The sequence below is a fragment of the Callorhinchus milii genome, unplaced genomic scaffold (genome assembly GCF_018977255.1).
Source record: "Callorhinchus milii isolate IMCB2004 unplaced genomic scaffold, IMCB_Cmil_1.0 Scaffold2, whole genome shotgun sequence".
NCBI lineage: Eukaryota > Metazoa > Chordata > Chondrichthyes > Chimaeriformes > Callorhinchidae > Callorhinchus > Callorhinchus milii.
This window is the reverse complement of record NW_024704743.1, coordinates 86,406,458-86,423,238: the sequence shown is the minus strand read 5'-3', so window position 1 is coordinate 86,423,238 and position 16,781 is coordinate 86,406,458. Positions and strand designations below refer to the sequence as shown.

General features: G+C 39.9%; 1 protein-coding gene and 1 non-coding gene across 2 annotated transcripts in view; both read left to right on the top strand.

Annotated features, from left to right (window-relative positions):
• The window catches only part of LOC103184590 (angiopoietin-1), a 155,087-nt gene extending 138,736 nt beyond the window's left edge, over positions 1-16,351 (top strand). The window contains exons 8-9 of the mRNA XM_007902688.2: positions 10,092-10,222; positions 15,513-16,351. Of these exons, the coding sequence (XP_007900879.1) occupies positions 10,092-10,222; positions 15,513-15,673 (292 nt within the window). The 3' untranslated portion in view covers positions 15,674-16,351. The remainder of the gene's footprint in view (positions 1-10,091; positions 10,223-15,512) is intronic.
• Positions 7,034-7,103, top strand: trnaa-ggc. The gene has a single exon. It is a non-coding gene; the product is annotated as a tRNA-Ala (tRNA).
• Positions 16,352-16,781: the final 430 nt, after the last annotated feature.

Here is a 16,781-nt window from a genome sequence, read left to right as displayed (position 1 = left end):
CTATCAAGACGAGTGAGTTAATAAAATTCCATTTATTAAGCTACGCATGTAGAATTTTCAAATAAATAATTTATTAAGATCAGCCATAAATTTTTGTATAATTTTGAAGCAAAATATCCTTCTTATTCGTCATATTTGATGAGCGTTGCACATCTTACACAAAGTGCGGTGAAGGTTCAGGGGCTGCAGTGATATCTGGGGAAGGAGCACCTCACTGTGTAAACTGGGAATTTGCGATTCTTAATGACACTAAACTGGGGTAATGGCCTTTGTGGAGTCCTGTAGCTCAGTGGTTAGAGCACTCGCTTTGCAAGTGAGAGACCTGAGTTCAATTCCAGGCAGGGCGAAACCTTGGGCAAGTTTCCTTACTCCACACATCTAATAATAATCCCTCCAAAACCAAAAACAATAATAAATTGGTCATTTTCAATCTACGACTGTTTGTAGGACATTGCTGTGGCAATTGGCTGCTGCGTCCGCCCACAAATATACAGTCAATTCACTTTACTGTGTTCTGTGAAGCGCTTTGGGACGTCATTGAAAAGCGCTATATCAAATGCAAGGATTATTATTATTATTATTATTTATTGTGCCAAGTAAATAAGAATAATTCTTGCATTTGATGTAGCTTGTTCTCAAAATTTTTTAAAGAACTTCATAGGATTTTAAATGTAAAATGTAGACACTGTGTATTCTTGGGCGAAATGCGGCAGCCACAGACCAACTTTAGCTGCGGGATTGTTGGCCAGGACATTGGGAGAAGCTCCCTTCTCTTTTCAATTGGTGGCATCTGGCAATATAAGCTAGATGATAGAATCTTAAAGGGATGAAGGAACAGTGTGGAGTCCTGTAGCTCAGTGGTTAGAGCACTCACCTTGAAAGCGAGAGACCTGGATTTGAATCCCGGCAGTGTGAAACCTTCGGCAAGTTTCCTTACTCCACACACCTGAGAATAATTCCTCAAGAAAGACAAAAGAATAATAAATTGATCACTTCAGTCCAAGACTGTTTGTGGGGACTGCTGTACACAATTGACTGCCGTGTTTCACCCACAAATATATAGTCAATTCACTTTACAGTATGTTCTGTGAAGCCCTTTGAGATGTCTAGAAGGTAGCAGGACAGGTAGATAAAGCTGTTGAAAAAGCATAAGGGATACTAGGCTTTACAAATAGGGGCATAGAATATAAAAGTCAGGAAATTATGATGAACCATTATAAAACACTGGTTAGGCCTCAGTTAGAGTACTGTGTTCAGTTCTGGGCACCACACTTTAGGAAGGATATTAAGGCATTGGAGAGGGTGCAAAGGAGATTTACCAGGATGGTACCAGGAATGAGGGACTTCAGTTATCAGGAGAGACCAGAGAAGCTAGGATTATTCTCCTTGGAGCAGAAAAGATTAAGAGGAGACTTAATAGAAGTTTTCAAAATTATGAGGGATTTTGATAGGGTGAACAAAGGGAAACTATTTCCACTGACGGGTGGGTCGTTAACCTGAGGACATCGATTTAAAATAGTTGTTGAAAGAAACAGAGGGGAAGTGAGGAGACATTTATTCACACAGCGAATTGTTCGGATCTGGAATGCATTGCCTGAAAGGGTGGTGGAAGCTGATTCAATAACAACTTTTAAGAGCGAAGTAGATAATTATTTGGGGAGGACAAATTTGCGGGGCAATGGGGAGAGAGTGGGGGAGTGAGATTGATTTGGATCGCTCTTTTCAAAAAGCTGGCACAGACACAATGGGCCAAATGGCCTCCTTCTGTGCTGTATAATTCTATGATTCTATGATCTTTAATGCACATGTGGACACCTTGGTTTAATGTCTCATCTATAGGATGACTCCTCTAATAATGCATTTCTTCCTCCAGCACTGCATTGAGTAATTAAGTTAGACTATAAGACCAAAGTCCCGAAGTGGGACTTGGAGCCACAACCAATAAAATTATTAATGTCTGAACAGATTGCCTGAACAGATAGGGGGAGAAATTAAACCTGGGCCTAGATTTACTCTATTTATATCTCATTTAAGTGTGTGCAGAATTTGGCAAATTGTGAATTCAGTCATAACTTTAAAGCAGTTTTATTTTAAGATGTTGAATGTGAAAGAGCTGCACAGTCATGGGTTTAATTACAAATGATAGATACTGCGAAAAAGTCAAGAAAGTGAAACACAGACCAATCTGGAAACAGCAACGTTTCAAAAACTTGTATTTTTATGTTAGCTAAGAGAAAATCAAAATATAAATTGCTTTTGTCAAATTCTAGGTTGCTAATATAATTGTCTGCGGTTAATCAACAGTTCTAGTTTTGCGTATCTGCAAAAACTTCCAAACAACTCCAGTTTAACTTTATCCCCCATGCACACTGTTATTACCTCTGTGCTTTTTAAAAATTATTTACACAAGCCTGTTTTGTTTTCCTGGTTGACAAATGACAGCAACAAACTGCTTCATAAGTCAATTTGGCCAGAGAGGACGTTTATTTAGTGGTGGTGAGACAAGCAATGAAATGTTCTTTCAGTCCCCATCTATATACACCACAAAGCTACATTGTCTTTGAGTGTTTGGAGAAGCACCACCCATAGAGATAGATTAAACAACACCAAAAGATAGGTATTTCAGGAAAAATTGAATAAAAGTTTAAACCAGGAGTTTACTGGAGAATAAGCAGTAACATAGAAGTAGATACAAATCCCACATGCTTGCAAAATAGAAAAGCATCATGTTTCTGAATCCTGTGGTTTACTGTAAAATTGCATTTTAGTTGGAAACTGCCAACTTGCTTCCGTCATTTAAAACATTTAACAACTTCAGTACTATAAATCAACCTATTCAAAAGCACACAATTACCCAACTACTTCCTGGGGATTTCTACATGGAGGACAGTAAAACATTGCACCCCCCTTCTCAGATGAACGGTACCCCAGAATACTTAGGGAGACAAGGCAGGAGATTTGTGCAGCATTGACAGACATTAGGAGGGAGTCAATCATCTCTGGTGAGGTTCCTACAGACTGGAAATAAACAAATGTGGTTTCCATATTCAAGAAAGATGACGGAACCATACCTGGCAACTATACACCCATTAACCTGCCCTCAATAATTGGAAAATATACGGAGTCAAACATCAGAAAAAAATGGAAGATTCTGTGTGTAAAAATATCTAACCCAAGACATGATATGGGTTCAGAAGGGATAGATCTTGTCTGACCAACCTCATAGATTTTTTGAGGAGACGACATCCCAAAATGACCATGGAAATCCATATATGATCTACTGTACTTAGGTATCCTAAAGGCATTTGACAAAGTACCACCTGAAACACTTCTTCACAAACTGATATCGCTGGATGTCCAAAGCAAAACATGGGCATGGCTTCAACATTGGCTGAAGGAGATTAAGTAACGGATAGTTATTAGGGGAGCTGGATCACTCTGGAGAGGTAATAAGTGGATAACTCAGGGCTCTGTACTGGGACCATTTTATATTCCTTTTATTCATTACGTGTGTGCATTTTAGATATTTTGAGTGAGTAACTGTTATGGTACATGCTCAATGATTCTATAAGCGACTGGCATTATAGGGGCTTTTTTTGTAGTAGGAGCTACTGTAGTTACATTTTCTGATCACTTGAGGGGAACTGTGCAATCAGAAGAAGCACAAGCAGAGGGTCTCTCTTAAGGTAGCGAGGTCAAATGGGGAGGGTATTAAACCTCAGGGGTGTGTATTGGAACCCCTTCTGTTTACCGAAGATATTTATGACCTGGATTTGCAGACCCGGTGAAAGATTGTTACATTTGCAGATTACATCAAGTTGGACAGATTTATGGAATCAGGGGAAACAGCAAAGGTCCTACAAAGAATGCTTGATAGGGTATGCACATGGGCTGATAACTGACAGATGAAGTTTAATACAGATAAATGCAAGGATCTTGCACCTTGAATACCGTATACAGTTCTGGTCACCGCAAGCTCAGGCCCTAGAGGCAGTGCACAGGAGAGCAATGAGGATGATCCCCAATCTTGACAGAAGACAACTTCAGAGGGGATCTCATGGCAGTGCATACAATTTTAAAAGGGATTGAAAAAGTAAACCCAAATAAATACTTTAGGATACAACAAGAAAGTAGAACAAGAGAGCATAGGTTTAGAGTTGCAAAGAGCAATTTCAGGACAGACACCTGGAAGTTTTTCTTTCGCAGAGGATAATCAATGACCGGAACAGGTGGCGAAGAAAGGTGGTAGAGGCCAAAACACTGGGCTAATTTAAAAAACATCTGGATGCTGTGATGGGTGGTGGGGTAGGTTTGTGTTCTGGAGGGATTAGTCTGGATGGGCCAAAGGGCCTTCTTCATACAATTTTGTGATTTAATCATGGATAGAGAGGGGGGCGGGGTGGGAAAGATAGAGGCAAAAAGTTCCAAAGATTAGGGGGTTCGTGACTGAAGGCTTGGCCACTGATGGTGGCATGAAGTGAGAGAGAAATGCACAGCAGGTCTGAATGAGCTGAGGGAAGGGAGTGAGCAGAGGAACGGATGCAAGCAGATAAGAACATAAGAAATGCTAGACGAAAAAAGACCAAGGTCCGTCTAGTTTTCCTTCCAACTTCCTGGTGGTCGCATGCACATATGTCCCAAACTACCTATGTACTATATTCCATAAAATTATTTCCTAAAATAAAACTATGTAATGTAGTTAGGAAGTTAGGGAGGAAAGTGTTAGTGCATGAAGGCATTTATATTTGAGGGTAAGGTACCTTGAAGTCAATCTATTTGGAAATGGGGAGTCAATTGAACCTGGTGAAGATTGAGGTGATGAGGGGTTGGAGGTTGGTAAAGGTTAGGTTGCAAGAAGATGGAGTTTTGGATTAGAGATCTTGATCGGGTAAGCACAAAGGCTGATGACTGGAAAATAAAGTTCATTGCAGCTAAATGCAAGATACAATGTAGGAAGTAAAATAGGAGACTGAAGAACAACTACAACAACTACTTGCATTGAAATAACGCCATTCATGCGGGGTAGCATCCTAAAGTGCTATCCTAATGAATGGGATAGAACTTGCCCTCTACAGTTTAGTTTATGAGGAATATTTTCCCCTTGACAAGAGATTAGTTTCACTACTGTTTCCCAGAAGAATTCTCCTTGAACCTCAACATGTGCAGTTAAACAATCAGAGTTGTGGAGCTTCACCATGTTGGTTAACTAGCTTAAACAAATCTACCAAATAAGACATTTTACATTTTCTTCACAGCTTGCTTCTGACCAGATTCAGTGTGCACAATACTAGGATTAAGGAGCAACATAGGGTTCTTTTTTTACTTTATAGAATACTTTCAATACTTTTTGTTGTAAATTGACAAATAAATCCCATTAAATAATAAATTTAAATCAAACCAATATGCACTTAATGAGGAATGTTGGGGAGGGGGCAGGAGTATGGGGGTAGTGGCAGTACACCTGTTCACAAAGTACATCTACAGGTCACTAAACGTCCCAGGGCATCAATCTAGTTTTATAGTCTAGCCTACTCAATTAAATTTGGTCCCCAGTAAACACAAAGCAGGAATTTTCAGGATCTGAATACAAATCACCTTTCTCAGGAATTTGAAAGCTTCTCTCCAGAAGAACAGAACATTGAACAGATGTGCCAAAGAGTGGCAAATAGATTTTAATGGAGTCAACTGATAGATTATACATATTGGAAGAGTTAGCAGGGAGCATTTTAAAGCCACGTTAAGCCAGTGTTCCCCGACAGAGCAGTGAGGTAGTGGGATCTGTGTGACAACAACAACAACAACCACAAGATTCCATTTATTTAGCGCCTTTCACGTCAGGAGGACGTCCCAAGGCGCTGTACAGTTGGGTCAGGACCCGAGCAGGGGGAAATGGTCAGGGTGAGGGGAGGGAAGGGAGGGAGCGAGGAGGGGGTAGAGAGTCGAGAGGGGAGCTGAAGGCTCAGGATCAGATGCATTACTGGCCAACTCAATCGCTGCAGCCTTTGGTAAAAATATTTAAGTTAAATGAGAGGTTTGTTCCTCCACACCAGTTACCATTGGGATATCTCCAGAAGCAGAATTTCCCAATATCACAAATTTTCACCTCTGTAAATGAAAAGAAGCTATTCCAAACTTGTTTAAAGCATGTTTACTGAGGCCTCAATTGGAAGGATAGTATGCTGCTCTGGGCACCCTGCCTTCCAAAGGACTTTGAAGATCATGACAATACAAACATAATATTTGATGTGGATTTAGACCATCAAAGTAGAAAGCTTCAAGCAGGACCAATATTATGGTATGAAGTGTGCAGTGTGTCATAACATAGTCAATGTGATAAATAGCCCGCATAATAGATTGGTGGAGCCACAGAAGTTTTGGCCACGGTACCCGTGCTTCCTCGAACCCTCCCAAAATCATTTTGCCTTGCGCCTTCTCATCCTGAATTCAAAATCCCCTAAAAACTCTCTCTTTGTCTGTGTATAATAATCAAAATGATTATTGGTGATTATATCTATAACCCTTGCATTTGATATAGAGCTTTATCACTTCTTTAAGACGTCTCAAAGTGCTTCACCATATACACTGTAAAGTGAATTGACTGTATATTTTGTAGGCAAAACTTGGTAGCTAATTGCGCACAGCAGTGTCCCACAAACAGTCACCGATTGAAGTGAACAATTCATTATTATTATTTTTTTGAAGGAATTATTACCCACGGAAACTTGGTCCGCCAATCGACTAACAACAAGGTTGCTACTTGCTTCTAGGTAAACAGAGGCATATGAAGTAAGGAAACTTCCCCAACATTTCGCCCTGCCGGGAATCGAATCCAGGTCTCTTACTTGCAGGCGAGTGCTCTAACCACTGAGCTAGAGGACTCCATCATGCTTGTATTTGATATAGTCCCTTATCATATTGTCGCAAAGTCTCAAAACCCTTCGCAGGATTTACTATGGAGTGCAGTGACAGTGTATTTTCTGGGTAAAGGTAAGTGATCCATATCCCCTCTGTAAAGTAGTTTGAGATATAGGAGTCCTGTAGCTCAGTGGTCAGAGTACTTGCCTGGCAAGCGAGTGACCTGGGTTTGATTCCCGGCAGGGGAAAACCTTTGGCAACTTTCCTTACTCAGCACGCCTGATAGTAATCTCTCCAGAAAAAAAAATAATTTGGTCACTCAATCCATGACTGTTTGTGGGACACTGCTGTATTTCGCCCACAAGTGCTCACTTTACCGTGTATTCCATGAAGCGCTTTGAGACATTTAGAAGACATGAAAAGCGCTATATCAAATGCAAGGATTATAGATATTACACTCTGCTTTCTCCCCACTCCACTACCTGCCGCCTCTGTTCGGCTGACTCCGGTCTCCTGCTTGTCCCTTGACACCCTCCGCTCTACCATCAGCGGCCATGCTTTCAGCCACTATTCCCTAATACTTTCAAAATCTGTCCTCAATCCCTCCACTTTCCACCATCTTCCCCATTTTCAGATCATGCCTGAAGATCCTCCTCTTCGACTGTGCTTACGGTTACTTCCACCCTCCCAATGGTTCGGCGTCAGGCTTCGCCCCACATGATGTGCGCTATATAAATACAAGTTGTTGTATTGTGAAAAGCTCTATAAAGTGTAAGTTATTTTAAGATAAGATGAAGATAGCTGCTGAATATGACTCTTGATCCTAAATAAATACTTGCTCATTTGTTGGAGCTAAATTACCTTTAAGGCTAATGCTTCAAATAATCCCTAATGTGGTTGAATATTCTGCCCCCATTTATATCAAATGCTCAAATATTGAGAGTAGCCTACACCAGTTTAAAATCTCAGATGAGATCAACTTTGAAAATAGTAACCATAAGAAATGTTCCCTGCTTTACCTTTGTGTGTTCTAAAATACAAATAGAGAAATGAATATTCAATGAATTTTATGTTTTGACCTTTGCCATAACATTGAATGTTGATGTCAGAAATGTTGATACTAATCCTTACTGATTGAATTGGTCTAATGCATTTTAAATCTCTTATTCTACTTCAACTCTCGGTTGCCACAGAATATTCAGATTGCATCCATGTTCTGTAAACCTGAAATGATCAATGGATAATTGTGCTCATATTTTATCTTCATAAAATTGTATATAATACTCATAAGTTTAATAATTATTTTAATCTTCTATAAAACTATTGGATGACATTTATGGATGTACCTGCACAAGGCACTGCTGGTCTTTCTTTGTTCTAAGTAGAGCAGAAGAAATAGAAACTTTACATGAAACTGATATGTATTATTGATGCTGTACAAGTTCTGCAATTCATTATACAGAATGTACTGTGGACTTAAAAATATGGCATTGACTCTTTATGAGACATGCCATAGAAAAGTTCTGGACAGGAAAATAAACGCAAACCCAAACCTAATTACTACTTGCATTTGATATAATGCCTTACAACATTGTTATTATGTCTCAAAGATCTTCACCACATTTTTTAATGTGGTGAATACAGTCATTCAATAGAATGACTGTATTCTGTATGCAGAAGTCAATTTGCACATAGCAATGTCCCACAAACAGCCATAAGTTGCAATGGTTAATTTTGTCTGGAGGATTATTGGCCAAGACACCAAGAGAAACTCCATCCTCTTTTCAAATAGTGCCGTGGGGTCTTTAGCGTGCATCTAAACCGACAGAGAGAACCTCTGTTCATTCAAAGGACAGCACCTCCGACAATAAAGCTCCACTAATATTAAAATGTCAGATTGGACTGTGAGCTCAAAGTCAAAGGGACTTGAATCCACAACCTTCTGATTCAGAGGCAAGAGTGCTATCAAATGAGCCATGCTGAGTGCATGTAATAGTGGAGTGGGAGGTAAATCAGAATGGGTTATTTTAGCTCTCAGTGGATTTGGATACCTTTTAATACAGAAGCATAGACTAAAGTAATCTGAACAAAATTCCTGTAAAATTAAATGACTGTCCTAGAGCTGAACATGAATCTAGTCTTAGTCTGTAAACCATTTTGTATTAAAATTTATGATTGCACAGAATTGTACACAACTGTGAGAAAGTCTGTCTGTCCAGGGCCTTGGGACATCCTCCCGATGTGAAAGGTGCTATACAAATGTAATTTTGTTGTTGTTGTTGTTGAAAGCCAGGTTCAGAATTCTTAAACAGTCTGCTTTTTTAAAAAAGACCCTAAACTAGCCTCGAAATTAAGATGTTGTGCGAACTCAGATTTAGAATCACGGAAGTGTTTCTTAGGACCACTCTGACTCAACTAAAAGAGATAATCGAGGCATAGGTTTTCCCAAGTCTGTGTCTGTGTCTGGGCATTGTCTCCTTTGAACATGATCATCTGTGTCAGTTTTCAGTCGAAAGGAGTAGCTAAGGGAAATTGCCCACTGACCCATTACAGAATCCTATACTGTATTGCAAGCGAAGACACCTGGGTTCAATTCCAGGCAGGGCGAAACCTTGGGCAAGTTTCCTTACTCCACACGCCTAATAATAATCCCTCCAAAACAAAACAATAATAAATTGGTCATTTTCAATCCATGACTGTTTGTGGGACACTGCTGTGCGCAATTGGCTGCTGCGTTTCGCCCACAAATATTCTATTCTAAAAGTCTATTCTGTGAAGCGCTTTGCGAGGTCGAGAAGACATGAAAAACGCTATATCAAATGCAAAGATTATTATTATTATTATTATTACCGGTATTTTCTACAGCCCATTTAATTTCTCTCTGTTCACATTTGGAAGTTTTTGTGCAAAATGAAATGGACTGGGAAGAACAATTAGAAAATGATTGAATAAACAAGCGCAAATGCCTACAAATGATTCATTACATTTGATAGCAGTTGCCTGGAAAGACTTTAAAGCATTTTAACGACAATCTATCAAAATAAAAGACTTTTGAAGCAGTATTGAACTCAGGCACTCTTTTAGCAGGTTTTGGTCTCCAAAATTATGAAGCTGCCCACTTTATTTAACCAGAGGTTTTGCCAAGCATGTAACATTGAACAATGATAGTACCCACTGTGACGGTTACTGATGGTATTTTTATCGAGTGATTTTTCATTTCTCTCGTTTCCTCGCAGGCTCTTTCTGAAAGGTTACAGTGGCACTGCAGGGAGGCAAAGCAGTTTGGTCTTACATGGAGCAAGTTTTAGCACCAAAGATCTGGATCATGACAACTGCATTTGCAAGTGTGCTCAGATGTTAACAGGAGGTAAGGCAGTTAACAGCAGGTCTCTTGACTTTGTTTTAATTGCAATGAAATGCTTTCTTTTCACCCTCTCATCAGACTCAAAGACCTGGCGCTGGGCAGCATTCATCATTGGGAATCACACTTAGTCAAGGATAAACTGCTACATCTGGCAGAAGTTGTGGATGAAATCCAAAGTCAAATGTCATACATCAGGCAAAGTGTTTGATCCCTGGAGGCCATTGCAGTTCACCCAAAGGCTTCATAACAATTGAAACAGTTGAGGTTTTGAGGATGTCTGCATCTTTGCTGTAGTTTTTGTACTGCATTTTTGCTGACTAATCGCTGACAAAAACGTCAGTACAAACGGGGGCTCAGATAACACGAATCAAGCCCGAAAGAGATGGTTTCAGGAGCAGTGTAATTCACACTTGTGCTGTATAATCCAGGTGCCTGACTCCTCTGAAGGCTGTTAACTAGTTGCCTTTCCATAGCCAGGAACACTTACCTGATCGTTTTTTTTCTTTAAAAGCTGATCTCGATACTTGCTTTTCATTAACACAAACATCTGGTTTTGGCACACATCGATAAAACAGTAAGAGGGCAATCATAGAGGATTTTAAAACCCTAAGAAGCCCAAAGGGGGTTCAAAAGAAAATGAATAGAAGATAAGGAACATGTTAAACTACTCATTTAGGCTTTATTTTAAAATGGAGTTCAATGAAAACCTACCTCCTAATATCCATCAAACATTGTTTGAGCTCCACAACTTTGATAAGTGAGACTGATAGCTGAAAACAACAACTCCCAAGATTGATGAACTGCACTACAGGTATTTAGGGAGACAAGTCAGGAGATTTGTTTTGTGTACAATGATTGGTAAGTCAGTCACCACTGGTGAGGTTCTAACAGGCTGGAAGCAAGCACATGTGGTTTTTATATTCAAGAAACATGACAGAACCATGCCCTGCAACTATAGACCCATTAGTCTGACCTCAATATTGGGAAAATTATGGAGTCAATCATTAAAAAAATTACTTATATAAAAAAGCTTAATAAAGGATATCCAGCACGGGTTTAGATTGGGTAGATCCTGGTTAACCATCCCCATAGATTTTCTTGAGAGGATGACATACCAAATTGATTATGAGAAGCTATATAATGTAATATATCTATATTTCCAAAAGGTGTCTGACAAAGCACCACATAAAAGGATCCTTCACAAACTGAGGTCACAGGGTATCAAGGGTAGAACAAAGACATAGTTTCAAAATTGGATGATGGGAAAGAAGCAGAGACTGGTTTGTTAGAGGAGCTAGGTTAAATGGGGGAGGTAATAGTGGGGTGCTTCAGGGGTCTGTACTGAGACCCTTTATGTTCCTTGTATACATTAATGACCTAGATTCTGAAATTCAGTGTAAGATAATTGAATTTGTAGATGTCACCAAGTTGGGGGAGGTGCGGAATCAGAGGAAGCAGCAAAAGTCTTACAAACAGAGTTTGATAGTGTATGTACATGACTGATAAATTAAGGTCAGTTCAAATAAATTCAAGGTGCTGTATATGGGACTTAAAATAGGAAATACATTTAATCCATGGATGGTATAGATTTTATCAATGGCAGATGTCCTATAATTGTTGCCAATGTTACTCAATATTGATATTTCACTGTTGTGGTAAATACGTAGTTTAAAAGAATCTTGCTGATCTAATGGTGATGTAGAGCGAAAGATTTACAACACCAATGCAGTAAAGGCACTTAAATAAACAATCTGCAGTGTTCAAACTGGATTAGCAGCTGCTAACCACAATATTAGAATGTGTGAAATGCATGAGACGCCCATTCATAAGATGATAGGATATGAATAGAAATAGCATATAAATAGAAAAGAATTGTGTGGGCGAGGAGGTGTCAGAGAGCTAGTTGAAATATTAGCAGATAGTCAAGTGCTTCAATTAGCAACAGGTCTTCCAGAATAGAAGCTGTCAGACAGTCTGCCAATGGTGTTGCCGCACATACAGAACCATTCTTTGACATTTGCAGTCTTAGAATGCGGACTCTATCACGGATTAGTGTCTGTGTGCCATGTTATCAAATTGAGTTATTTTAATACACAATGGACCAATAAAGCTGCAGTGTAACAGTAAAGTGGGCGACAGACAAATTAAAGCACACAGAGGGTAGGGGGAGAAGGAGGGATTCCTTCAAGCAATTGGCCCTTTCCAGACTGGAGCTGTCTCATGATGCGGCTAAACCATTGAAGGGCACTGCAAAGTTGCTGACAAGCATACCTCATTCTCGAATAGTTTTATCTAAATTATCGTAAAGATTTCCCTCCGTGTTTTTGATATGATTCTGATGACAGAAATGACAAATTCATTCTTAGAATATATTCTTATTGTTTGTTTTCTTTTTAACAATGACCAATTGCATGACAAATTTACAGGCTTGAATGTGTATGTTAAATATTTTGGTCAGAATTGGGAACCAGTGCCCTGCTCTCTGGAACTTATCTCAGAGTCCCTCTGTCTTGCCCTCCCCACCTTTATAACCTGCCTTAAGTCTGGTATCTTCAATTTTGCTTCAGCCTAATTCTCACCCAGTTTAGGCTCCCAAACAGTTGTGTGAAGTGCTTTTAGGTGTCTTCCCAATGTGAAAGGCACTGTAAACATAAACATTTCTGTTACTGTTATGTGACTGCCAGCAAATAAAAACAGAAATTTAATGTTACTCAGACAAATACAAACAAAGTTTATTTCTTAAATAAGTCACCCTGTACGCTGTTATTTTCAACCCTTACTCACATAGCTGTTGAACTAACACAGCTTTGGGGAGATTGAATGTGTGTGTCCAGGGAAATTGATACAGCTAACTAATGAACTCCTATTTTCAAGAGCAGCTTTATGTGAAAAAGCAAACAATGGAACATTTTGACAACTCTATTGCCCCGTGACAACTGTTTGTTTTTACTAAACTAACACATGGGCATTTTTTTCTCTCTCTCTCTTCTCGGCTATTAAGTAAAACAAGCAAGCTCTTGTATCTTACAGTGCTCATTGTACAGTTCCCTTCATGTCCTATCAGCAACTTCACATCCTCTCAGGAGGTTGCAAGGGAACTGAAAAAAGGGTCTCAGGCTGTGCTTTTCTCAAATGCCAACTGTTCAGTGCAATGTGCGGCTCAATTAAGAATTCCAACAGTTTTTCTATTATGTGATTTGCAAGATAATGAACAAAAACATTTTCCTGGGGGATAATAAAATCAATACAGAATCAATCAATATTCTCAAGTTTCACTTAAATCCAAAAATCGTGTTCATTTATTGTCAGAAGTGAATTCACGTCACTGTTGCAAGTTCACTTCTGATCACATGCTTCCTGCACCTCAATCGTTCTAACTTTCACTGCTCCAGCATTAACAGAAGGCAGACCCTCACTTTTCCCTTCCTTTGAAAGAGCTCTTTCATTCATTTTACTAACACATTCCGTTAAATGACCATAAAATCAAATCATTCTTAGCTGATGTCTCCCCAAGGAGATCTTATCACCATGTCCTTTTTGAGACCGAGGAGATTAGCTATAGAGTTATAGACTACAGAACTGGACCTTAACTCCTACTGTGTTCACTTAATTAAACTTATCAGATAAACACTCCCACTCAGTGAGAAGTAGCAACTAGAGAACAAAATCAAACATTATTCAGACACTGTTTATTCAGGGTTGGGGTTTGGATTCAAAGACCCAAGGTTTTCGATTCAGATACATATTCAGAGTTTGGATCAATTTACTGCTTTCTTTCAAACACTCTACTCAACACATTCTGAGGTATTCCCCACTGTTTGGTAAATTCATTGACCTTAGCAGAGTAATCGTATACTATAATGTGATTTATTTTGCCTACAAAATATACATTCGCTACACCTCACAGTAAATGCTGTGAAGTGCTTTGAGACTTCATTCTAACATAAAATGCAAGGATTATTATTATCTATTTTTATTTCTCTATTTCTGGTGGGAGTACTTTAAATAAAAATACTGCCTACTCACTTCACTCTTCCATGGAGGGATGACAGCATTCGATCCGCGCAGAGTCAAGCACACAATGACTGCTGATTCCTGACCTTTAACTGATAACATTTCTAATATTGTAACTGTAACAAGCTGACAGGAGCCCAGTCTCCCACTGGCACCTCTCATCTGATACATAGGGAACTATACTACATATCTGGCATCAATGACGTCCAAATACCCCCTACCTACCTGCCCGTACCCTCCGTTCCTCTGGCTCCGGTCTGCTCCACATCCCCCGTCCCACCCGCCCTACCATCGGTGGCCGGGCCTTCAGCCTCTCAGCCCTGAGGCTCTGGAACTCTATCCCCCAGTGCCTTCGCCGCCTCCTCCCTTTCCTCCTTCGAGGCCGGTCTCAAGACATTTCTCTTTGACCGTGCCTTCAGCTCCCCTCTCGACTCTCTACCCCCTCCTCGCTCCCTCCCTTCCCTCCCCTCACCCTGACCATTTCCCCCCTGCTCGGGTCCTGACCCAACTGTACAGCACCTTGGGACGTCCTCCCGACGTGAAAGGCGCTCAATAAATGGAATCTTGTTGTTGTTGTTGTTGTTGATACTCGCTCCACACTAATGGCAAATATACATGTTATTTTATGTAGTGTTCAATCTTACTGCAATCTCTAAATAGGCAACTGAATCCAAACCTTGAGCCTCTGACTCCAAACTCCAAGTATACCTTGGTTTAACATTTCATCCAAAGGACAGCACCTTTGCGAATGCAGTGCTCCTCCAGCACTGCACAGGAATGTCATGTTAGACTCTGAATCAAAAAGTCCTGAATTCAATGTGAGCACACAACGTTCTGACTCAGGGGATTAAAGTACTGCAATTGAACTAGGGTGACACCTGAGAGTATGTGTAAGATTAAGAGTAGAAAGATGTCTCTAACAAAAAGATCAGTGTAGAAAATGGTTTTGCCCGTGTTATTGCATTTTATTTAATTCAGTTAATAACTAAGGTGATCAATGGGTAACTTCCAACACATTTGCTGCAGGCTGGCAATGGCAGGTTGCTACTTTGGTTTCCATCCCTACGATCCTAAAGCTCTATTATGAACCGTGGGTCTCATTACGTTGAACTTCATAGAGACAGTTTGGATCCTTGGTTTATTACAAACTATGAGGGAGTCTTTTCAAAACTAAAAGAGCGCACATGGGCTCTTCAGAAATGATCATAAATTAATCAGTTTTGCCCAGTGCTTCTTGTTCATGTCCATTGAAATGTTTTTCTAATCTGCTTTCCTACAGGATGGTGGTTTGATGCCTGTGGACCATCCAACCTGAATGGAATGTATTACTCCGCTGGACAAAACCTAGGAAAACTGAATGGAATAAAGTGGCACTACTTTAAGGGCCCGAGCTACTCCTTACGGGCTGTGGCCATGATGATTCGGCCATCGGTCTTCTGAATCAGAAGATTTTCATGGGACAGAAACACTTAACATCTGAAACTGGATCGAAGGAATTTTTGAACATTTCCTCGAGCGATCCTTTCTTCTCTCTCTGTAACAATGGATATAAAGTACTGATGGAGCCAAGACTCCAGGTCCATTAACAAGCTCATTCTATCACCAGCCTACGGGCCACATTAACACGTCATGATTTATTTTTAATGGAATGTTGACTTTGCTTTCTACTGTTTGGCTGATTATATGGTAGACTGTGATAGGTGTGAGCTACTTGAGTTGGGGAATGAAAGAGAAGGGGAGGAAAGACATTAATACTTCAAATATGTGTATCTGGTGAATTATACTGTGGCTTTTCAACTGCAGCCATCACTTCAGCTTCAGTGAGCATCAATAATAGAATTACCTACGCACAGACTTTCTTTTCCATGTGTTCCTTAGTCAGATTCCACCTTGCATTATTTCATGGATTTCAGAGATTGGGCGTAGATTGGAAATGGATTGTGTGGCACCTGGTTTACCACAGCAGAGCAATTCTGGTCGCAGCGCGGCATTTCTTACTCCCAGTCGTGATAACAGCTCCACAGATGCAGGCTCACAGTCCTGTGTATGGCTTCATTTTTGTAACCCTTTCAAAGCTTCTTGAACAGAATGAGTAAACAGAACAATTCAATTACAAGTCAAAACAGATACAAGAACAAGTCAATTACAGTTTCTGTCAAGTACAGAGCCGGCCACATTGGAAGGCTGGGTTTGCTGTGCTCTACTGGAGACCTGCCTTACCCAGAAGCCTGCTACACCTGACTTCCACTGGTCATTGGTTGGCTTCTTGTACAACAAAATGGTCTGGTTTTCAAAATGTTAGGTCACGATTAATGTTATTTCTGTGTCTATGCACAGGAGACACCTCTAACATCACTTCCTGTGTGATTCACATGTGCAGTTCCCTTCATGCTCTGTTGATGTTATTTCACTCAAGAAGTGATATCAGCAGCACTTTTTAATAATAGTTACATTTAACATTTAATAATATGTAATTTTCACATCAGGAGCACATCTCAAAATGCTTCACAGGATATACTGTAAAGTGCAGTTACTGTATTTTGTAGGC